The following is a 24,122-nucleotide window of genomic DNA, read 5'->3' as shown; positions in this document are numbered from 1 at the left end:
GTCTCGGGGACCGGAAATCCGAGGGCCTCAGCGTGGTTCACGGCGTCCCTGGTCCTCCGCCGCCCGCCGCCCAGTGAGTGAACGCCTGCTGTGCGCGACCCGGCGGCCGCAGGTGGGTGGAGCGCGGGGGTCCAGGTCTTCCGGCGCTGAGCATCCGCGCCCCCGGCGCGCTTCCTGCCATTGTGTCTTCAGCCTCGTTCCTGAAAGGACGCTTCCTGTGGCTGGGGCAGCCTGGCCTTTCCCCTGAGGGTGTAATCGAGTTGGGGAAGTAAAGGCGTTATCCACGTAAATCTGCCTACCATCCGGGAAATACCCGTTACGGGAATCCAGTCCTTGAAGGGCGGGTAGAGTTAAATTAGGGAAAACCTCCGGAAGCTGTGAGGTAAGGGGCTGGAGTTTGCAGGGGAAGTGGGCTAATTTAAGTGGAACGCAATGACTTATTGAAAATTGTTGTAATTTTACAACCAGTCATAAATGTAGGTAGTTAATATGAAATTGGACCAGGAAGTGAGTCAGTGCAGAAATCTGGATGACAGAGGTCGTGGGCTATAGGATTATCCTTTTTAAAAAATAAGTAAAATCAAATCCAGATTCCCAGCGGTGCCTGGAAGTTGCAGCCCCAACACTCCTCAGAAATACCCCTTCCGCTGTAATCTGTAGCACAGCTGAGACAGGGCTGGAGTATTAAAGAGTCCTTTTTAACATCTCAGAAGTAATCAAAGGAAGAATGCAGTCATTGGGAGCTCAGCATTCTCAGCCCTCTGAGACACACTGGTGTCTAAGTTTTAAGTGTCAAGAAACTTGTCACCAATGATAAAGTGTTGGAATCTTTGAAAAACTCTCCTTATACAATTGAGTGAATTCAGTTATCCCTATTGCAACATCACTCATACTTATTTTCTTTCCCCAGTTTCATTGAGAAATAATTGACATACATCACTGTATACGGTTAAGGTATACAGCATGATGGTTTGACTTACATATATTTCTATCGTCTCATATAGATACAATAAAAAGAAAAGAAAGAAGAAAAAACTTTTCCCTTTTTGTAATGAGAACTATTAGGATTTATTCTCTTAGCAACTTTTCTATATATCATAGAGTAGTATGAACGATAGTCATTATTTTTCTAATATATACTTTGTGAGTGGGAGAGAGAAGATTGAGAGTATTCTGAAGACCCTAAGAAACCTCCCAGGCTTTGGAAAATGGCTTTGTTAGGGTAGGAAAAGTTGAAAATACTCAACTCCAAAGTGTACTTTACAGGGTGTGGTGCACTCACTTTCAGGTTCACACCCCTCAGCACCACAGGAAAGCTCTTCTAGCTTGACTTCTAGCTTTAACCCTTGGGAGTGTTGCCTAACACAACCAAATTACAATATATAGACCCAAGAGAGCAAGGCCCGGAAAGAGGTAAACCTAAATCCTAACTTTCCAGATAGTTGTTTTTTTTTCCCTAGATGGCTGGCGTGAGGACTCTCCTTGTACTTCAGGGGAGATCCCACCTTTTAATAAATAGGAGCACTGTAAGAAACACAGCTCTGTGACTGTGTGTGTGTGTGTGTGTGTGTGTGTGTGTGTAGGAATAGGATTAGAGGACAATTGTTCTCTTTATAAATGTTTGCAATGTATGTAAAAATTCAATTATCCACTCCTATATGCAGGAGAAAAATAAGAAATGGAAAGTGACCTGAGCTACCCTTTTTCTAGTATCACTTGTTGCTTTCTGCAAACTTTTATGGGAAAGAGACACGGTGGAGACTGCCAAGATGGATAATACATTGCTTCTGCCTTCAGGCAAGTTCTGGTCTGCTGTTGGAGACAATTGACATGGGGCTGTCAGAGTTTGCAGAAAGGAAAGAATTTATGCTAGATCTTCCCCCTCTCAGTGGGTGACCTCCAGTTCTGGTCACAGGATGGAATGGGGCAGTGGCAGACTGGGAGGAAAACCTCATGACCTCCCAGGCCTGTTCAGGGCCCTGCCTCTTCTCTCTGATGAGTGACGGGCCTCTTCCCAACATTAATGCTGACTCTGGATCAGAGGCCCCTGTAATTCCAGGGTGTGTCTTTGGCCAGAATACAGAAAAGCCACTGAAGTCTGGCTTGAAGTTCCCACTTACCTGGAGCCCTAATAGCAGGGATAACCCATTCCACCTGGCATGAAATACCCTCCCTCCATTCTTCTCCCTAGTTAGCCAGAACTCAAGATTTCCTGATATGGATATGGAAAATAGGAGCACCAATAGCTTCCCCCAGAATTCTGTGAATCCTGAGTAGAAGCATTAATATTGGCCACTCTGGCCCAAGGTTCATAACCCTGCTCAACAACCTACCAGAGAATCAGCAGCATTGTTGAGGAAGGTAGAGCAATTGTAATGTCCTTGAGTTTTGCATTCTGAAAGTAAAATCAACAACTGAAGGTTTTCTGTACGTACCCAATTGGATTAAGAACAAAAAATTAGAGTTCTGGCCTACCTAGAACTGACAGCCCACTTAAGAACCTCTTAAGTAAGTCAGGTAAGACAAGGCAGTACTATATATTCATTTAAAAATTGATGAGTGACTGGCCTCTTCCCAACATTAAAGCTGACTCTGGATCAGAGGCCCCTATAATTCTAGGGTGTGTCTTTGGCCAAAATACAGGACAGATATTTATTTCCCAGGACATTTAATTATCCTTATGTTTTCCTCCTTGAGAACTTCCGTAGTAACCTGAAGAGAACAATGGTGAAGCTAGAGGAGGATGGCCAAGGGATGTCAGTAGTAGGTAGATGGAAATAGAGGGTGTGTAGGAGAGGGTCAGGGATTACAAAAAGAGTATTGATATAGCGACCTTGAGATACTTAAAACTTCCTAAAACACAAATGCAAGGAGCACAGACACATCTGTCCTTAAAGTGCACAATGCATCTTCTGAATTACCCCTCAGGAACAAAGAAGGTAAAAGGATAGTTGGTATTCACCCTGCCCCTCAGAAAAAAAAGAGGGTTTTTTTCCTGTCAGTTTTTAAGTATTCAGTTCTTCAAGATTTACTGTGGGAAACAAAATCAGGAAACATGGAGCCATATACTTACAAAGCAGAAGATTTTGGAAGCCATCTAGTTCAATCAGCTGGTCTTAGTAAATGAAGGTTAAGCAGTTAAGTTTGCCCACAACCAGACAGCTAGTTAGGAGCAAGGACTAGAATCCACACTGTGTTCCCAGGTCAGAGTTTTTTCTTTTTTTTTGTTTTTAACGTTGTCATACGCTCACAATATCCCAAAGCAGAGCATTTGAGGGATGCATGTAGAATATATTGTTTCAAGCCTCTTTGCTTTTTTTATATTTTAGGTCAAGATGGGGTTTATATTTTCAAAATCTCTGAATGAAAACATGAAAATCCAACAGGAGTTCATGCTTATGAATGCTCGACTTCAGGTACATTTTATTTTATTATTTATTTATTTATATTTATCTTTATTGTTGTAAGTATTACAGATGTCCCCTTTTTTCCCCCATTGATCCTCTCCACCCTGCATCCACCCCATCCCCCAAGCCTTCCCCATACCAATGTCTGTGTCCATGGGTTATGTTTGTAAACATGTAAGTTCTTTGATTAATCTCTCCCCACCCACTCCCCCACCTCTGCCTTCCCTCTGAGATTCCCTCAGTCTGTTCCATGCTTCTGTGTCTCTGGATCTATTTTGTTCATCAATTTATTTTGTTTATTACATTCCACATATGAGTGAGATCATGTGGTACTTGTCTTTCTCTGACTGGCTTATTTCATTTAGCATGATATCTCCAGTTCCCTCCATGCTGTCCCAAAGGATAAGAGATCTTTCTTTTTTATAGCTATATAGTACTCCATGGTGTAAATGTCCCACAGCTTTTTTATCCACTCATCTACTGATGGGCACTTGGGCTGTTTCCAGATCTTAGCTATTGTAAATAATGCTGCTATGAACATAGGGGTGCATAAGTTCTTTGTGATTGGTGTTTTGGGTTTCTTAGGATATACTCCTAGAAGTGGTATCACTGGGTCAAATGGCAGTTCAATTTTTAATTTTTTAAGGAAACTCCGTATTGCTTTCCATAGTGGCTGCACTAGTCTGCATTCCCACCAGCAGTGTACTAGGGTTCCCTTTTCTCCACACCCTCTCCAGCACTTGTCATTCATTGATTTGTTGATGGTAGCCATTCTGACATGTGTGAAGTGATACCTCATTGTGGTTTTAATTTGCATCTCTAATGATTAGTGACTTCGAGCATTTTTTCATGTTTCTTGGCCATCTGTTTGTCTTCTTTGGAGAAGTATACTTATCTATTGCCATTTTAATTCTTTATGCCTATGTTTCTCTCTCTCTCTCTGTTTCTACTTCTAATTACAGCAGTTGCTTTAACATTTCCTGCAATGCTGGTTTTGTGGTGATAAACTCCTTGAGACTTTTTTGTCTGGGAAGCTCTTTATTTCACCATCTATCTTGAATGATAGTCTTGCTGGATAGAGTAGTCTTGGTTTCAGATCCTTGTTTTGCATTACCTTGAATACTTCATGCCATTCCCTTCTGGCCTGTAGAGTTTCTGATGAGAAGTCAGCTGACAGCCTTATGGGAGCTCCTTTGTAGGTAACAGATTGATTTTCTCCAGCTGCCTTTAATATTCTCTCTTTGTCTTGAATTCTTGGCATTTTAATTATGATGTGTCTGGGCATGGGCCTCTTTGGATTCTTCTTGCTTGGGACTCTCTGAACTTGTGTGACTTTTTCTTTGACCAGGTCAGGGAATTTTTTGCCATTATTTCTTCAAATTCTCTATCCCTTGCTTTGTGTCTTCCCCTTCTGGCAGACTTATAAATGCGAACATTGTTACGTTTCATGTCGTCCCACAGCTCCCTTAGATTATCCTCCTGTTTTTAATTGTTTTTTCTTTTTGGACTTCTGATTGAGTGATTTTTATGTACCCTGTCTTCTAATTTGCTGACCTGAACCTCAGCTTCCTCTAATCTGCTGTTTATTCCTTCCAATGTATTCTTTGTTTCTGCTATGTCATTCTTAATTTTCTTCATAGTTTCCATATCTTTTTTTATGCTGTTGGGCATCCTTACAATCAGTATGCTGAACTCTATATCTGATAGATTGCTTATCTCCATTTCATTTAGCTCTTTTTCTGGAGACTTCTCTTGTTCTTTCATTTGGGGCTTGTTTTTTTGTCTCCCTATTTTGGCTGCCTATGTATTAGGTAGATCTACTAGGACTCTCAGTCTTTTTGGAGGGTCTCTGGTGCAGGCCAATGTCAGACGCAGTTTGTGACTGGCCCTGAGTACCTTGTTTGGAGCTATCAACAACCCTTGGCTTGAGGTCCCCTCTGCTGGGGCTGGGTGTGGTTGGACAGGACCAAGGTGCACACCAAAGTCTGCTTTTCCAAGGCCTGGGTCCAGAAGCAGATTAGGCAAAAACTCAAAGCACTCTGAGCTCCACCTCTGGCTGCAGGCTGATTAATCTGATTCTCTTAATGAGCCTCAGGCTTGGAAACTCCTTAGGTAGGGAAAGAGGTTTTCTAGCAGGGTGGGGCAATTGCTTACCCCTCCCCCTTACCCCCCCCAGGCAAAAGCAGCAAAATGTCTGCCTGAGAAAGATATCCTCCTCTGCAGTATAGGGGAATAACTTGGCACAGGAATACAGATGTATGCCTTCTAATCTCTATTTCCAGAGCCCACAACCCTAGATTGTCCTCACACAGCTCCAGTCCACTCTGCCCTCCCTCTGCAGGAGCCCAAGGTGAGTGCTGCACAGGAAACTTTGTGCTTTGGCTCTTTAAGAGGGTGCCTGCATTTCCAGCTGTCTCTCCCTGGCAGGCAGAAACCTGGCTGCTTTTCACAGCCAGATGTTATGTGAGCACCTTTCTCAGTTCTGGTGCTCTTGGCTGGGAAGCCCAGCCTGGACTTTAGGCCCCAGAGTCCTCAGTAGGAAACCTCCACAGCTGAAATATCCCTCTGGACCTTCAGCTGCTGCCTGTGGGAGCCCAACCAGCCCTCTTGCACCTCTGCACTTCCTACCAGTCTCTATGTGGTCTCCACTTTTCTTCCTTCATTATGAGGGTGCTTTCCAGCTTGTCTTCAGTTGCAATTGATTATTCAGGATGGTTTTCTATATTTTAGTTGTAATTCCAGTTTGGTCCCAGGAGAGTGTCAGTGTAGCTTCCACTCAGACCATTGCCATCTTTAATCAGGTACATTTTTAAATAATTTAAGATCTTATGTTGCTACAGTGGTTGAAGTTTCTGACACATGTGCTCCAGCAATATATTCTCTTTGACCCCTAAAGGTAAAATGCTCTTGGGGCTCCATCCTCAAAGCCAACATGAAATGGATTATTAATTACCTAGTGAATAGGCTTTTTAAAATCTCCAATCCAGGTATTTGTGTTAAAAATTCCATACTAGAGGAAGAGACAGCTGCTTAGAATAAAGGATAGGCAGAATGAGACCACCACCACCCTAAAGATATCTGCATCCTGATCCCCTGTGACTATGTTTTCTTACATGTCAAAGGGACTTTGCAATGTGATTAAGATAAGAAGCTTGAGATGGAGAAGATCCTGGATTATCCTGGATTATCTGGATGGGCCCAATGTAATCACAAGGGTCCTTATAAGGGAAAGGGAGGAAAGAGGGCCAGAGAAGGGGAGAGAGAAAGAGATTTGAAGATGCCTTGCTGCTGGCTTTGAAAATGGAGTAAAGGACCATGAGCCTAGGAACACAGACAGCCTCTATAAAATGGGAAAGGCAAGGATATGGATTCTCCCCTGGAGCCACCAGAGGGAATGCAGTACCACCAGCCCATTTTGGACTTCTGACCTCCAGAACTGTAAGATAACAAATTTGTGTTGTTTTAAGCAACTAAGTTTGATAATTTGTGATAGAGCAATAGGACACTAATACAGAGAGTATGAAAACTTGACACTGGATTTATACATAGGTTGGATAGAAAAGATCAAAGCAAAGTAGAAGATTGTCTAATTGCCTAATGTAGGTTTTCAAAAAAGTATTTTTAAATGTTGTATGTCAAAATCAAGTGTTAAAAGTTTGACTGGAATTATCTTCCTAAGATTTCAAACAAAGATCTCTAGGCCTCTGTGGTTCATTATGGCTCTGAGAGAAGAAGGTCCTACTCTGAGGCAGTATACTGAGTGGCTAAAAATGAGGACTAAAGTCAGACTGCCTGGGGTTGAGCCCCATCTCTACCCCTGATTAACTGTATGACTGTGCCTCAGTCTCCTAATCTGTAAGCTGGAGATGATAGTATCCCCTTCATAGGGTTATTTTGAGGAGTAAAGATGGTAGTATGTAAAAAGTATATAGAACAATGCTTCAGGTCTTTAGAACAATCTCTCACTCTATAAGTATTAGTTGTTGCTGCTGCTATTATTGTTATTAAAGAGTAATAAGAGTAATAATTGTGCAGGATAATGATGTCTTTTGGGGGAATGGAACGATTGAAAGAACGGGCAGTTGAATTACTATAACAGAGCAGAGTGACCTAGGGAAGACTAAACATTAGGCATACACACCAGCCAAGAATGTCACATCCTCAGAGAGTCCTTGTCCAAGACCTTTGGAAACTATAGGGCTTTTACTCTTACATCAGTCCCCATGAAGTCAGGATCTGTGAAGGATCTGGGATTTTACCCTATTTGCAAGCTAACAAATTAGCCTATCACTATTTCATGGATACTGGCAGAATACAGGAGACACCTATGTCAGAGGCAGAGAACTTAATTACTCATAACACAGCAAGCAGTATGAGCATGAGGTTGGTGTCAATTTCCCATTCCCCTCAAGTCTCACAGAAGCAACAAAGATGTGTTTAAATGGATGCTGGGCATTCCGTGGGTTTGTGGAGCATTTGAGAAGCACTGAGCTTAGGGAATCACTGTTCTTATAGTGAATGGTGAGCTGCCTGAGTTGGGGAGGTTACCTTATTTTTCAGGGTTGTTCACTGCAAACACAGCCCAGAGAAATGGCCTGAACAAAGAGCAGTCTGGGTCTTGCATTCTTGGCCTACCCAGCAAGACATTCAGGGCCTATGGCAGATTGTGCTGGGACATTCAGGGCCTATGGCGGATTGCCCCTCCCGACACCCTGCCCCTCAGCCCAACTGACCAGAAGTTTGAGAACAACCTTGACTTCTACCCACTGATCCCAGCAATCACCTTAGCTGGCAGGAGCACTATCAGCAACATCAGTTTTCAGCTTAGCTGAATCAGAGGTGAAACAGGCCCAGGCATTTAGGAGAATCTCTGTGAATCCAAGGGCTCCATTGAGCCAGTAGCTTTGCTTCAGGTGGCAGAATGGGATAACCTTTTTCCCAAAGGACTACTACTACTTTATGCAAAATTGTAATAACAGAGTCAGGCCAGCCAGGCCCTCAAATACATTTTAATTTGACCAGCAAACAGGCCTTTAGGTTGTATTTGTCCTGTCCTAGTTAACCCACCTCAACATGGAGATGTCAGGCCTGAGAGTCCACAAAACTGCCATGGGTCAGGTGTTCATTTTTAACAAGAGCGCTATGGTAGGCCAACAGCTGCCTCACATTATTGAAAGGGGTATATTACAGGTTCAATTGTGACACCACCCCGCCAAATTCATATGTTAAAGTCCTAACCCTCACCGCCTCACAATGTCACCTTATTTGCAGATAGAGGCTTCACAGAAGTAATCAAGTTAAAATGAGGTCATTAAGGTGACTGGCATCTTTATAAAATGGGAAAATTTGGACACAGGCATACAGGGACAATGCCATGTTAATATGAAGTTGGCCATTTACAAACCAAGGGGAGAGGCCTGAACAGATTCTACCCTCACAGCGCCTGCAGTGAACCAACCCTGCTGACACCTTAGTTTTAGACTTCCAAACTCCAGAGCTGAGACTACATTTCTGTTGCTTAAACCACTCAGTTTGTGGTACTTTGCTATGGCAGCTCCAGGATGTATTTGGTGCCTGTGTCCAGCAGGGGGCACTGCAGTACTAGGCCTCTGTGGGGATCAGCTGTGATTTTTTGTTTTTCTCTTTGGGTCTCTATGTTGTTTCTATTAGACAACCTGGAAGGGGTCAGGGAATCCTTGAATGGAAAGGTGTTCTCTCGTCACTGTGAATATTCACAGTATAAGCAAGTAACACACGGGTTTCATTATACACTTAAATAACAGGGGAAACAACTGCAGGATCTTGAAGCAGCTCAAAGATAACCTTAAATTTCCCTTCCTCACTGCAAACTTTGTTCAAATCCTATTTGTTCAAATCCTATCTGTTGAATTCCACTGCTCCCCCCCCCCTTGGGAACATGGACCAAAGAGTTTAACATAGGTTATATAGGGGTTATTTTAGCAGTTTCAGGAGTTTATGCTGTCTCCCAGTGAGCTGGGGCAACTAGGGAGTGCAAAGCAGCTAAGAAGCATTTTACTCTTTGGCTCCGGGTCCCAGCATGGGTGCACCTTATTCCTGTGTGCACCCCTGTCCACTGAGAGCACTGGGGTTCAGGAGCATCACTATTTTAGCCTCTACTAATGCCACTGCTTTGCCCTGTGTGTCGTAAGAAACCTCCAAAACTGTAGAGAATTATTATGAGTTTACTTGAGCCAAACTGAGGACAACTGCCGGGGAGCAAAATCTAAACGGATTGAGAAAATGCTTTGGAAAATGGCAGTTTTGTGGCTTATTTTGTACATTAGAATAAAAGAAGAAGCTGTAACTAGGGTTGCATGAAATCCATTGGTGGTAGATTAAGAGGGCAGGAGAAAGCAAAGAGGGGATATCTGGGGATTGGACAAAAAGCAAAATGCAGAGACACATTTCTTTTACATTCGTGGGTACAGGATAGTTAATCATATTTACAGCACAGAGATAGAATGCTGGGAACGAGGTAATGATGAGAGACTCTGTGGTCTACTCTGGTGCAGTGGGTCTGGAAAAGATGATTACTCTGACATTTCAAAGGTATGTTATCTTAGATGCAAAAGGACAATAGACACACTCCATTAAGGAAAAGACTGACCTTTGTCAAGGAAGATACTGGCTTAGAATGTGACTACCACCATCACCCACATTTAGTTAGGAATTTTTATGTTCAGACCATCCTATGTGGTTTTTTCAGTCTCTGGGTTTGTAAGGCCTGCCATGCAGGCGCCTCCTCTGAGCTTGTCAGGTCTAGTAGGTGGCCTCATTTTCATCCACACCTGTATCCTCAGCACTTTGGGCCAACCTGGTGCTTAACTCACCCTCCATCTGCATGGGAATAAGTAGACTTGGGTACCTCCATCCAACAGAGCCATAAACATTTGAGTCCCTCCTTTCCACTCTCTGAAGTTGCCCAGAACATTCAGCTTCTTCCCTAAAGCAGCTGAAGTTGGGAGAGAAACAGGGGGAGAGAGCAGCCCGGTGCCAGTAATTAGCCTTTGCATTCACTCTGTTTCACGGGGCCTCCCGCCACTGGGCTCAACACACAAGTTTCTAATGTTTGTGGTCTGCCTAAAGTTCTGTAACCTCAATGCTGACACCACTATTTCAGCTTTGGGGACCCCTTGACCCATGAGCCACAGCTGAGGTGTGGGGCTTGATGCCCCACTGTCATGGTAACATCCTTCCTTCTCCCACCCAGAGGAGAATGTGCCACAACCAGAGTACCATCTGGGTGGCCTGTTTTGCTCCTATGTTTTGTTGCTCAGCCTCATTTAACACCTAGGACAGCGAGAGACCCCTCCCCTCCCCTCCCCCCCTCACCACCACCTAGGTGAGAGCGTTTCCTACCTGATCTCAGGGAGTTTTCTTATATCTGGTAACCCACCACTGAGGGCTCTTGTCCTTTGTCTTCCAGAATGCCATGTTTCTATGAGCATCTCAGCTTTGTCCCCAAAGCAGGCAGGCCCTGGGAAGGGTCTGGGATTTACCCTACTGGCGAGTTAACAGCTTAGCCTGGTACTGTTTCAGGGAGGCTGCAGGAGACTTTGTTACTTACACAGCAGCAAGCAGCATGAGCAGGTTCACCATGAACGTGAGGTGTTTTCTATGCGCCCCAAGTCCCATGGAGGGATGGAGGTGGGCCTGGCTGGACGCTGAGGTGGATGCAGCAGGTTTGCGACTTAACTGAGGAACAGTGAGCTGTGGAATCTACCACTTTTATGGTGAGTGCTCTGCAAGGCTGCTCTTTGCTAAAAGAGGCTACTTCATCCCTCAAGACTGCTCACTGCAAACAGAACCCTGAGAAATGGCGCAGGTAAAGGGCAGCCAGGCCGCATCCTTGGCCTACCCAGCAAGAAAGTACAGGAATGCACAGGGCCCATGCCAACTGATTCTCTCAGTATGTGTGTTGGTTAAGATGATTAGTTGTCCTTGTTGATCAGGATATACTTTATCTTCCAATTTCAAGAAAGGAGACAAAGAGAATATAGATCAACATGGTTGAAGCAGCTTTCCAACACGAAAGTTACTTCAGTTCTGATCCTAACTGGGGAAGCTTAGAGAGAAACATACTCATCTACAGCCATTTTGAAAGATCAGGTTGGTCCTGTGAATGTTCCCCATTGAAAGGAACTAAACTCTAGCATCATTCTTAGGGTTTTAGCTATTCTTATTTTGGAAAGAAAAGTATCATGTTAGATAATATGCTTGTAAGTTTTGAAGCATAATGAACACCTATGAACCCACCACTAAACTGAAGAATTATGTCCTCACGACACCCCTGAAGCTATCCATGGCTTCTTCCTCACATGTGGAGTGAACCCAAACAGCTAAAGCTAGGCTGGAATTGACCTCATGTCCCAGAGCCCTGAGGACTGAGCAGGACTCTGCGAACGGAAGAAACGGGCCACTGTCGTGGAAGACAACACGTCTTTGTAAGTTCTTCAATGGGGAGATTTTTTAAAGCCCTGACTGAAACACCATGCCTATTAATATCTTTAGCCTACTATGACCTTGGACTCTTTTCCTCAATAAATGTCACCTCAATACAAAGGGTAAATAGAAGAAATGAAGCAAAAAAGTACAGTGTTTGCTTCATAGAGGGTCTTGTGGTGACAAGGAGCCCAAAATGTAGAGTAGGCAGTGAAGAGGAGAGGAAAGCAGCCAATTCTGTATCTGTAGGAAGCAAGATAAGCAACTGGGAGTTGGTTCAAGAACTGGAAGAGTCAGGGGACTTAACCAGAAGCGCCTTGAACAAAACAGGTAGAAGGATCAACACAAGTTCACGACAGTGGGGGCTACAGGGACGGCTACGATGGCCTAACTCTTGGGCTTGCATTCACCTTCATCTTCCCCACCCCACTCATAGCCTATGCATAGCCTCCCCATGCCCCTCACCTGTAATCTCTCTCCTGAACTTCCCTTTTGATTGTATTTCTATTTTATTTTATTATAAACTACATATAATATAAAATTAACCATTTTAAAGTGTGCAACTAAGTGACATTTAGTACATGTACACTGTTGGGCAACCATCATCGCCATTAAGTTCCATAACATGAAATCACCCCAAGAGGAAACTCCATACCCATTAAGCAGTCAGCTCCCATCCCCTTTCTTCGCCCAACTCCTGCCAACCAATAATCTGCTTTCCGTCTCTATGGATTTGCCTATTGTGGACATTTCATATACGAGAATTCACATAACAAGGTCATTTGTGTCTGACTTCTTAACGTAGCGTAATCTATCAGGGGTTCATCTATATTGTGGCATGTATGAGTATTTCATTCCTGTTTATGGCTAAATAACATTACATTGTATGGATATACCACATTTTATTTATCCATTCATTGGTTTATAGAAATTAAGCTTCTTTTCACCTTTTGGCTATTGAGAATAGTGCTGCTATGGAAATTCTTGTACACATTTTTGTTTGAACACTTGCTTTTCTGTTCTTTTCAATACATACCTAGGGGTGGAATTGCAAGATCATATAATGATTTTATGTGGAACTTTGAGGAACCACCAAAATGTTTAAAATAGTGCCAGCCTGCTGTTGTTTTCTCTCCCAAAGTTGGAACAGATGGAAATAAGTTGATTGAACTGCATCATGAAGGATTGGATCTAAATGCAAAGAACATAATGAGTTGCTTGATTTTTAAAAGAGGCTGCTAAAAATGTTCAGCAAGTCTCTTTAAAGATGAGGCAAGGTATGAACATGTCTGGACTCACTCAGGGGAGTTAATGAAAATCCTCTCAAGACTTAATTTTCTGGATGTGGTCTATATTCAGGCATGGTAGGAAATGAAAGTAAAATAACTCATAAAGGCCGTTGGTGCCACAGGCACTTACTTCTACAAAGGTAAACAAATGACAAAGAAAGGTCAAGCCACCAAGCTGATCCCTTGCTCCCTAGCCCTTCCATGGGGACAGTGGGTCCAGCGCCCTTTCTGCACTCAGTTCTCCAAAGGGGACACACTGGGTTTTGGTTTGTTCATAAACTTAAATGAGACCATTAAATCCGCTCATGGACTGGCAGAAAGATTTCCTTTTTCTTTTCCTCCCTCAACTAGAATTCTGTTTTCATAAATCTGATCACAGTGAATTTTAATTCACTTTAGTTGTCATGGCTTGAGCAGGAGAGGTCATTGATTAATTAACTCAGTACAGCATTTCATGAATATCTAGTATATAGAGAGTTGGGTCACAAAACTATTAATTAGGACATGATCCTATAGCTTTAACAATTATTTCTGTTTCTCTATAAAGCTTCATAATATGTGCACATGCCCCACCTTATTCTAAAAAGAATTTCAGGTAGGCTGCTGTTAAAATCTTTAGACTTCTTACATGTGTCTTATTTCTACTTCATTTTCTTCCTGAAGATCATTAAGAATGCAGGGCAGCAGGGAGAGGAGGATTTGAGAGAGAGTAGCCTCTATAAACATCCTTAATATTTTACATAGGGGAAAAATTCCCAGTGTCTTTATTCTTGAATAGTTTTACTAAATGCAGAATAATGACTCCACATTTTAAGAACTATTTAGCTGCAAGAATTTTAGATTTGCAGAAATGTTGCAAAACTAGTATAGAAAGTTTATGAGGGCCCTGTCTAGCTGATGTTGATAGTTGAGAATGATGAAAACCAGGAAATGAGCAGGAGTGTAACACGGTTAACTGAATTTCTGATCCTTTTGAAGTTTCACCAGTTGTTCTCATAATGTCCTTTCATGTTCCAGGATCCAATCCAAGATCTTATATTGCACTTCACTGTTGTGTCTTGGTCTCTTTCTGTCTCTGACGTTCCTCATTCTTTCCTTGGCTTTCATGATATGCACTTGTGATAAGCACTGGTCAGTTACTTAGAAGTTCTCTAATCTTGGGTTTTTCCAATGTTTTCTCGTGATTAGATTGAGGTTATGGCTTTTGGGGTTTCTTGGGCATATGATTCTTAAACCACAGAATGCTATTGTGTCTCGTCATTGCATCATGCCAGAGGACACCTGATCTTATGTCGTATTTCTGGTGATGTTAATCTTGATCTCTTGGTTAAGGTGGTGTCCACCAGGTTTCTCCACTGTCAAGTTACTCTTTTTTCTTTTCTAACTGATAGATATATTTGAATAGATACTTTGAGACTGTTAATATCTTGCTTCTCCTCAATCTTTTGCCCACTCATTTTAGCATCCGTTGGTGGGATCTTACATGCAACAGTTATTACTGTGGTGTTTGCATACTTGTGATCTTTTAAATCTCCTTCATTTCACCTACGTTTGTTCATTGGAGAAGCTGCATCTTCTCCGTATGTTTATTATATTAGCTATATAAATGTCATGTACATTTTATTCTATGGGCTATAATCTAGTACCATCATTATTTATTTTATGACTTAAATTCTTTTGGCTATTGGGAACTCCTAGTTGGCTCCCAAGTCCTTTTGATACATCCCATCTTTTATTGAATAGTTGATTATTTTCTGTGATCGTAAGATATTCCACATATATTGCCTCTGCCCCAGACCTAGAATTAACCACTTATTCAAGGAGTCCTGGTTTTTTTTGCTGAAGAATTGTATTTAGAAATCAAGATCAGGGCTCTTGGTGTGCTTATTGCTACGGCCATTGTTTCTAGATCCTCTCAGCAAGAACATGTACGTATACCAACCTGTGCATATGCATACACTCACACCTATTTTTACATCTACCTGTAAGTATATATTCAGGGTGGGACAAAAGTAGTCTTACAGTTGTTGATATGAAAAAAGAATATAATCATTAATAAATAATAATACAAGAGTAAACTGTGGTTTGCATACTCACAACTGTAAACCTACTTTTGCTCCACCCTGTATTTTAAACCATGAGTTTGTACTGACACCTCTGGTTCCAACTCAGACTGACATTTCATTCCAGCCTTTCCCTTTCTTTATTTTTAAGTTATTTCTCAGACAGTGGGAAGCCTTTTCTAGAGGCCACCTGAATTCCTTGGTTCATGTCCCCTTCCTCCCTCTCTAAACCAGCAGTGTAGCATCTTCATGTCTCTCTAACTCTGACTCTCTTGCCTCCATCTTTCATTTATAAGACCCTTGTAATTACATTGGGCCCATCTAGATAATCCCGGATAATCTCAAATCTTAGTCAATCACATCTGCAAACTCCCTATTTGTCCTGTAAAGTAATATATCGACAGGTTCAGGACATAGATGTCTTTGGTGTGTGGGGGTGGGGAGTATTATTATTCTGCCCACCATAGAAACTTATTATTTCCAGTATTTGCTATTATAAACAGTGCTACAATAAATAACCTTGTGCTCTCACATTTTTGTACTATTGGAGGTATATCTTCAGAGTAGATTTCTAGAAGTGGGATGCTGGGTCAAAGGCAGGTGCTAGATAGTTTTGTTAGGTATTGCCACATTTCCCTTCCAAAGGGTTGTACCAGTTTAAGAGTGCCTGTTCTCCCAAAGTCTCACCAACAGAGTTTATGGTCTTGCTTTTTAATTTTTGCCCATGCCATGGGCAAGAAAATGGTATCTTAGTCTTACTTTTGCTTGTCCATTTTTCTACTGATTTTGATTTTTTTTAGAGTGGAAAGGAGGGAGGGAGGAGGAGGAGAGAGAGAAATAGCGATGTGAGACAGACACATTGATTGGTTGCCTCCTGCACACTTCCAGATCGGGGCCAGGGACTGAACCTGCAACCCAGGCACATGTACTTGACCAGAAATCAAACCCCTCGACCCTTCGGTTCGTGGGCCAATGCTCTAACCACTGAGCCATGCTGGCCAGGGCCTAAGTCTTGTTTTAATTTGCATTACTTAATATGAGTAAACTTGAACATTTTCTCACATGTTTGAGTGCCTTTCATATATCTTGTTTCTGTAAATTGTCTGCTCATTGGTTTTTTTGTGCTCTGTCCCTTAATTTTTAAGAGTTCTTTATGCATTAGGGATATTGACCTCTTGTCTGTGGAAATATATTACCATTATTTTCTCCCAGATTGTCATTTGCCTTTGACTTGGTTTATGGAGGGGTTTTCTTGCATGAATTTTTTTTTTTAATTTTTATGTGTTCACATTAACAATCATTTACTTTATTGCTTCTGCATTTTTAGTAATTTAGAAAGTTTTTTCCTATACCAAAGTTAAAGTGGTAGTCATCATGTCTCTCTCTGGTACTTTTATAGCTTTATTTATTTATATTTAGATCTCTAATCCATTTGGAATTTATTCTCATATATGGTGTGAGATATGGATCTAATTTTATCTTTTCCCAAGTCACCACCTCGTAGTACCTACATTTATTAAAAAATCCATCTTTTCCTCCAGTGAATTTGAGATGTCACCTTTATTAAGATTCTATATGTACTTGGACATGCTATTCAACTCTCCAATTTATCTCTTCATACCAGTGCCGCACTATTATAATTATAGATGTTTTTTAATATGTTTTGATGCCTGGTTAGGCTAGTATGTACAATTGCAGGTTATCTTTTCAGTGTTTGTTTCATCTTTGCTTTCTCTTAGAAACTTTAGTTCAACTTATCCAGGAATCAAATCTGCCATCTTTTGGTGTATAGGATGATGCTCCAAACAACTGAGCCCCACTAGCCGGTGTGAAACCTATATAATTTTATTAACCAGTGTTATCCCAATACATTCAATAAAAAATAAACAAACAATCTAATTTTAAAATGGGAAAAACACCTAAACAGACTTTTTCCCAAAGAAAACATAAAAATGGCCAATAGGTACATGAAAGGTGCTTAATATCACTAATCATCAGGCAAATTCAAATTAAAACCACAATGAGAGATCACCTCACACTTGTTAGAATGGCTATTGTCAAAAAAGAAGAGACTGGTGAGGGAAACCTGGTGGGATAAATCAATGAATAAATGTGATGTATATATAATTGAATTTTTTTTGTATGACTAACTTTAAAATTTTCTTTTCTGTTCATTATATTATATGTATGTGACTATCACACATATGAATATTATGAATATTATTCAGCCATAAAAGAAGAAAATCCTGCCATTTGTGACAACATGGATGGACCTTAAGGACATTGTGCTAAATGAAAAAAGTCAGAGAAACAAATACTGAAAGATCTCACTTTTAGGTGGAATCTAAAAACATCACACTTATAGAAACAAAGAGTAGAAAGGTACTTAATGAGGGACTTAGAGATGGGGAAAATGGGGAGATGTTGACCAAAGGGTACAAACTTTCAGTTATAAGATTAGTAAGTTCCTGGAATCTAATGTTCAGCATGCTCACTGTAGTTAACAGAATTGTCTTTTATATTTGAAAGTTGCTATGAGAATATAACTTTAATGGTTTCATCACAATAACAATAAAGGTACTAATTATGTGAGGTAAAGGATATGTTAACTAACCTTATTGTGCTAAACATTTTACAATATATGTGTGTATCAAATCATCACATAGTGTACCTTAAACTTACATGTTATATGTCAAGTATATCTCAATAAGCTGAGAAAAACAACTTAACCCACCAATAATGATTCAAAAATTCAAATTAGTGTACTCCATCACTGGTGTTTGCCTTCTAATGTACCTTAGAATAAGCATTATTTCAAATAATAGTAACTTGGATTAAATAATGGAGTAGTAATACTGAAAAAAAAAGAGTGGTATGATGTCTATTACATTTAAAAAGGGTTTGAAGATTTCCCCTCCATCTATGCATGAAATAATTTGGGGAGCCAATCTAGTTATCACACATATTTTACACAATCTGAGCATATACAGGGTTGGACAAAAATAGGTTAGAATTCTTACAGAGAGGAAGGCCATGAGAAGACCCGGAGAGGAAGGCTACGTGAGAGTGAAGGCAGAGGTTCAAGGTTGCATCACAAGCCAGGAGATTCCAAGGATTGCTGGCAGCCTTGGGAGTCTGGGGAAGATAAACACATTCCTCTAGATTTTTACCTTGACAAAGAAGGGTCAATCTTAACCCCTAAAGAGCCTGCTTACGTCCAGTGCAAGGTCTGCCAACGATGAAATTAACCAGGAATGGCACTTTGATAGTGATGAAAAAGAAGAGATGGTTCTTGGACCTGAAGAAGAAGAAATGATGCCTAGAGATACAGAAAAACCTATGTGTGCTAATAGGACAAACAAATGTTTGGGGCCCCCAACCCCAAATCCACCACATGCCCTAGAGCTTCAAACCTCAAGAGGGGCCAAGGAGCCAAGCCCTATCTTTGTATCTAAAATCTCATTCTCCTCTCCCAGTTTCTTCCCACAGTAGAAAGAAGATAAGGAAGGGAAACTGAATCATATTATTATTCCATTTCTCCCCACCCTGTGGTTTACATCATGAATTCTACGCTTGCTTTCCTCTGTGCTTTACTAATAATATACTGTGCCAAGATTTTAGAATTAAGAATGACAACTTTTCTCTCCCAAGAATCTGACTCTCTCAAAATAATGGGCTTGGGCGTTCAGGTTGCTGCTGCTTCTGTGTTTTCTAAAAATCCATGCAGAAATTAAGTCTTCTGTGTTCTGAGCTGTATCTGCTTTCTGCTTCAAAGCAATGAAAAGCACTGACTGAAGTGGTGAAGGACTTGGGGCAACAAGAAAATTGTCGCAAATAAAAATCTCTATTGATGTCTCTAAATAATACCCCTCTACCATTATATCATGGTGTGAAATGGACCTGATGATACTCCAAATGAATTTCAATTTGGAGTTGGATGGATTTGGAAGGCAAAATTTTTTCAGTCCAACTTGTAATAAAGGCCAATAAGATATATCAGCATTTAAAGGCACATAGATCTTTCCTCACATGTGTTATAATCTGACCATATATATATTAGGCTTGGATAAAAGCTTGAGACCATGGTGTGTTCAATACCTCAAGACACAGAAAAAGAATATCGTATCTATTCTGTATGTATTCCAGGAAGATTTCACTGCCAAAGTAACAGTTGTTAATAGTTTTCCAGAGCGACCTTAGTAAAAGTCTATTGAGAATAAAAAAATTAAAAAAGATGAATCAAAGAAATTAAAGAATGAAAAACACTGGAAAAGCAGATTATTAACTATGCTCAGGTTAAAAAGATGAATAACCACACTTTTTCTTTTGTGTTGTCCTCAGCTGGAAAGGCAGCTAATGATGCAGAATGAAATGAGAGAAAGACAAATGGCCATGCAGGTTGCCTGGTCTCGGGAATTCATCAAATATTTTGGAACATTTTTTGGCATTGCAGCCATCTCTTTAACAGCTGGGTATGTTTGTTATTTACTTTAAAATTTTCCTTAAATAATTTATTTTTGTCTTTGCCGTTATCATATTATTATTAAGTTGGCCAAGAAAGGACTTCGGTCCAAATACTATTATATAAACAAAGCAATCCATTATAGTTTAGTACTCAGAAGTAATTCTGTAGAAACAGGGTAATAGTTAATTCTGCCTTTAGTTTCTTTGATTTCCTCTGTCCTTTTCTCCATTTTATAAGTTAGAGAACTAACTTGACACTGAGATAGGAGGAGGCTTCTACAAGTTTATCTCTACAATCCCTAAAATGGTTTATCACTGTTTATAAAGTGAGTAACTTGAGCCTCAGCATCAAATACATATGAGCAAGTCAAAGACCCTGCCTGCCCTGGAGAGCTGCAGAGCCTGTGAGGAGTTATGGGTAAGGAAATCCTATTTCCGAAGAAGACGCAAACGAATTCAGTAACTTTAGAAATGCACATTCTTTTAAAATGCAGATAAAAAATTTTTCATTGAGTATAGAGATATGTATTTATATGTCACTTCTTGATATTTATTCTTCTTTGTTCTTAAACCAGAGCAATAAAAAGGAAGAATCCAGCCTTCCTCTTCCCTTGCATTCCATTAGGCTTTGTCTTTAGCTACCAGTATGACTTGGGCTATGGAAACCTTCTACAAAGAATGAAAGGTAAGTCTTTGGTAAACCAGACTCTCTATTTTTGATTTATTATCTGGTTAAAGGATCCCCTCCTTATGATCCCTTGACTTAGGTAGGTTCTGACAAGACCCTCTCCCTGGTTGTTAAATGCAATAATTATTAAAAATTAAATTATATAAACTTACAATGAAAAAATTACAGAAATAAACATTAAATTATATTAAAAACAATGGTAAAAAGTACACAGAACTGATCAGTTTCTAATTATTACATTATAATCTACACTTTTAGGTTATATATATCTATACTCTTAAGTTATGAGTATCTATGGTATCTGTATGGTAGAAATGCAGATTATAATATACAATACAATAAAATACAGATACAACTCCAACTTTAGTGACATCCCATTGGTACCCTGAAGTTGATCATGGAGTATTTACACCATGGAAATCTGCAAATGTCAAATCAAGCCTTGACTTATTTTTTTGTTGATTGCTTAGACTAGGGGTTGGCAAACTATGGCCTGTGGGTTGACCACCTATCTTTGAAAATAAAGTTTTATTGGAACACAGACATGTCCATTTATTTCTGAGTTGTCGTTGGCTGCTTTTCCATTACTGTGACAGAGCTGAGTTATTGCAACAGAGATGAAAGGCCTCACAGGCCTAAAATATTTACTGTCTGGCTCTTTAAGAAAGTTTGCCAACCCATGGTCTAGACTTAGATAGTGATGAAGAATATGTTAATAATGCAGATTACGCTTAAAAGTGTGTTGTGTTCATAGCTATTACATTGTGAATAGCTTAAAAAATGAGGAAATATTCTCCCAATATTTAAAAAACTGATTTAGCAAAGTTGTTCACATCATTCTCAAACGACTGAGGTTCTGACATAGGTCATTGTTTCATTTTTGTCGTACTCATTAATGTAAATGGAAACACCAACCATCATTCATATTGGAATCATGTTCATTCATCAACTGCTAAGGTGTGACTACAAGAGTTCAGCAAAAACCAATGAAAACATTCTGTAAGAATCAATTTGCTATATGGAATTTATGCCCAATGTGTTGTACATTTTATTATTTATAAATAGTGTGCCACATATATTTTAAGTAACATCTCTAATAAACTTATGTAAATAATAAACTTATTTACATTTTCCCCCAGAGAGCTGGTTGTTAAATATTCACCAGCACTGTGCTGCTCTCTCAGAACCCTGGCTCTCACTGTCCTAGCAAATAGACTGCTGCCACAGAAGCCATTCTTGTCCCAGGAAGATAGTTTCCCATTAGTCTAGGGATTCATGTCTTCCAAATTCCCACCACTTCTTTGAGAGCTACACTCACATGAGGATCCCTCTGTCCCCACTTTTCGAGCCTTTAACCCAGAGAACACGAAACAGTATTTTCCCAAGCTTTCCTTTTTGCCATCCTGCTTTCTCCTGGGCTGTGGGCCCATCCTTGCAGCTCTGTGGGGACTGCTTTGGGATGAAAGGAGGAGGCACAGGCTTGGGAGTAGGGAGTAGAACATCTCAGTCCTAGGCCTGGGGAGATGAAGGAATTATATGTTCTTAAAAATGCCCATTTGAAAATAGAAATATATTTCCACATAGATACTATGTAAAAGTGCCCTTTGTGGTCAGGCATTATTGGTATCATAGTTCAGCTATATTGTGGGCTAAATAGTTCCTTGTTGATGGCCTAGAAATTGGTTTACAGCATTATTACTATGGGAAAATGTATTCCAAGAACTAAAACACTGATCTACAAATTAATTTTTGGAGTTCAATCCCATTTGAAGCTGGAAATTAACTGTACACAGCTGATTTACTAATGTTAAAACCCATTTCAGTAACCAGCTCAGTTTCACATTACTCATCTGCTTAAGGATTCATTAGTCTGAGCTCAAGTGTGTCCTTTTGTTTTATATGGACATTAGAATTCTCAGTGCCTCATGAAAATCCGTGGTATTAAGATATGTCAACTCACCCTGGCCTGTTTGGCTCACTGGTTAGAATGTCGGCCCCCGGACTAAAGGGTCCTGGGTTTGATTGTGGCTAAGGGCACGGACCTCAGTCGCAGGCTCAATCCCCAGCCCTGGTCAGGGCACGTGTGGGAGACAACCAATCGATGTCCCTCCCCGCCCACCTACCCCCTCTCTTTTCCTCTCTTTCCCTCTCCCTCCCTACCATTCCCTCTGAAAAGCAATGGGGGGGAAAATACCCTCAGCTGAGGATTAAAAAAAAAGCTGACAAATATCAATGAGCCCAAGAAATTACTAGCTGTTATCTAAGAGGAATTGTTTATAAAAATGTGTAGATGTGTATGTAGGTATGTATGTATACAGACTAAAGAATATTTAATATTATTTGGGGTATTTACAAGTAGTTTCAGGTCAAAGATCAGCTTTCCTAAAAATTTAGAATTTTTAGTAAATTTTATTTCTCTCATGTCGCTTATGGTACATTAAGAGGCAATAGGAAGAGGACTGCCTCAGATCCCTCCAGACACAACTAATACTTATCATCCTGACTTTCCATCAAGGAAAAATAAAATATTACTTGGTATGCTTTCTCTTCTACATTTTAAAATGTTGTTATCTGTTAAAATCCCTAGCATCTGATTTATCTCTCTGCGAGTCTTCAGAATTCATCACTGTATTTCCTTTGGGAGGTCACTTCTCCTGAGGACAATGGGTGAAATATTTAACTGTAAGACTGTAGGATGTCCCCCAATCAGTGTGACAGCTTGTCACTGGAACACAGCACATAGGCCTTCTCACAAAATGCCGATATCCCTTTTGTTACCTTGCATATGTTTGTACTTTATTTAAGGTGAAGCCGAGAACATACTGGAAACAGAGAAGAGTAAGCTACAGCTGCCAAAAGGAATGATTACTTTTGAAAGCCTTGAAAAAGCCAGAAGGGAACAAAGTAAATTCTTCATAGACAAATGATACCATGTTTACCCACCGAATCTCAAAACACAAAATTGTTGACTTGAATCATGGTTTTTACAGTTTTTTAAATGCTCAAGATTTTGATATAACGGATTTTATTGTAAAATATTAAAATGCAAGATCAGTTTTGTTAAGCTATTTTAAAAATAAAATTTATAACATTCAACAAAAAAGGAGGTACTCTAAATAGCTTTCAGACTTCCTATATATGTATATTACAAATATCTAAATGTAAAATTAATAAACTATATTGTTTTGAACTCCTGAAAAACAAATATACTACTGCTCTCATTTCTCTGTCTCACACACTTACCCCATCACATTTGTCTTTTATTTGGATTTCTCAATTGTGTCCCGTCTCCACATGACAGAAACAACTAATATTAATGACTAAAATGTATATTGTGCTTACTACAGCCAGGCACTGTTCTGAGTGTTTTGTATATATCCTTGTAATCATTCCAACAATCCCATCATGTAGGCATCATTTCATGGATCTGGAAACTGAGGCACAGAAAGGTTGAATTACTTGCCCAAGGTAGACAGAACTGGGACTTGAACTTAGACAGTTTGGCTCCAGTGGCTATGCTCTAAAAGGCCTTGAAAAAGCTAGGCCTTAATGCATTCTTGACATGATGTGAAAGACAAAAGGCAAAAACATTAAAATAGTGACTCGGGGCATAGTTGCTAGAGAGGAAGGACAGAGGGGGAGGTTGATTAGGGTGCCCATCTTATTTCCACTCACCAGGAAACCTATATTCCTAAAATAATCCAATTTATACCCTTTCCTATAGTTGCAAACACTACATAATATATAT

General features: G+C 40.2%; 1 protein-coding gene across 8 annotated transcripts; it reads left to right on the top strand.

The window, feature by feature from the left end:
- Window positions 1-23,719, top strand: PLGRKT (plasminogen receptor with a C-terminal lysine). Of its 8 annotated transcripts, XM_081151328.1 has the most exons (7): window positions 26-112; window positions 3,330-3,416; window positions 5,690-5,757; window positions 10,968-11,161; window positions 19,564-19,694; window positions 20,262-20,371; window positions 23,180-23,570. In XM_081151328.1, exons 4-7 carry the CDS (start codon window positions 11,159-11,161, stop codon window positions 23,299-23,301), a joined length of 366 nt encoding a protein of 121 aa, XP_081007454.1. In that variant the 5' UTR covers window positions 26-112; window positions 3,330-3,416; window positions 5,690-5,757; window positions 10,968-11,158; the 3' UTR covers window positions 23,302-23,570. The 8 variants fall into 8 exon arrangements, with proteins under 8 accessions (XP_081007453.1, XP_081007455.1, XP_081007452.1 ...); XM_081151329.1 differs by lacking the exons at window positions 5,690-5,757; window positions 10,968-11,161 and adding an exon at window positions 1,711-1,797 and having other exon boundaries at window positions 15-112; window positions 23,180-23,594; XM_081151326.1 differs by lacking the exons at window positions 5,690-5,757; window positions 10,968-11,161 and adding an exon at window positions 1,665-1,797 and having other exon boundaries at window positions 23-112.
- Window positions 23,720-24,122: the final 403 nt, after the last annotated feature.

This window comes from Miniopterus schreibersii, assembly GCF_964146895.1.
Source record: "Miniopterus schreibersii genome assembly, chromosome: 11".
In the NCBI taxonomy this organism is placed as follows: Eukaryota; Metazoa; Chordata; class Mammalia; order Chiroptera; family Miniopteridae; genus Miniopterus; species Miniopterus schreibersii.
Note: the sequence above shows the minus strand (reverse complement) of the source record. Positions and strands in the feature narration are given on the sequence as shown.

Excerpts from the sequence above, each read along its gene's own strand:
- PLGRKT (XM_081151322.1), top strand. The coding sequence starts at position 3,336 with ATGGGGTTTATATTTTCAAAATCTCTGAATGAAAACATGAAAATCCAA. Across the intron at positions 3,417-19,563 it reads TTATGAATGCTCGACTTCAG|CTGGAAAGGCAGCTAATGAT; the intron begins GTACATTTTATT and ends TGTTGTCCTCAG. Across the intron at positions 20,372-23,179 it reads CCTTCTACAAAGAATGAAAG|GTGAAGCCGAGAACATACTG; the intron begins GTAAGTCTTTGG and ends ACTTTATTTAAG.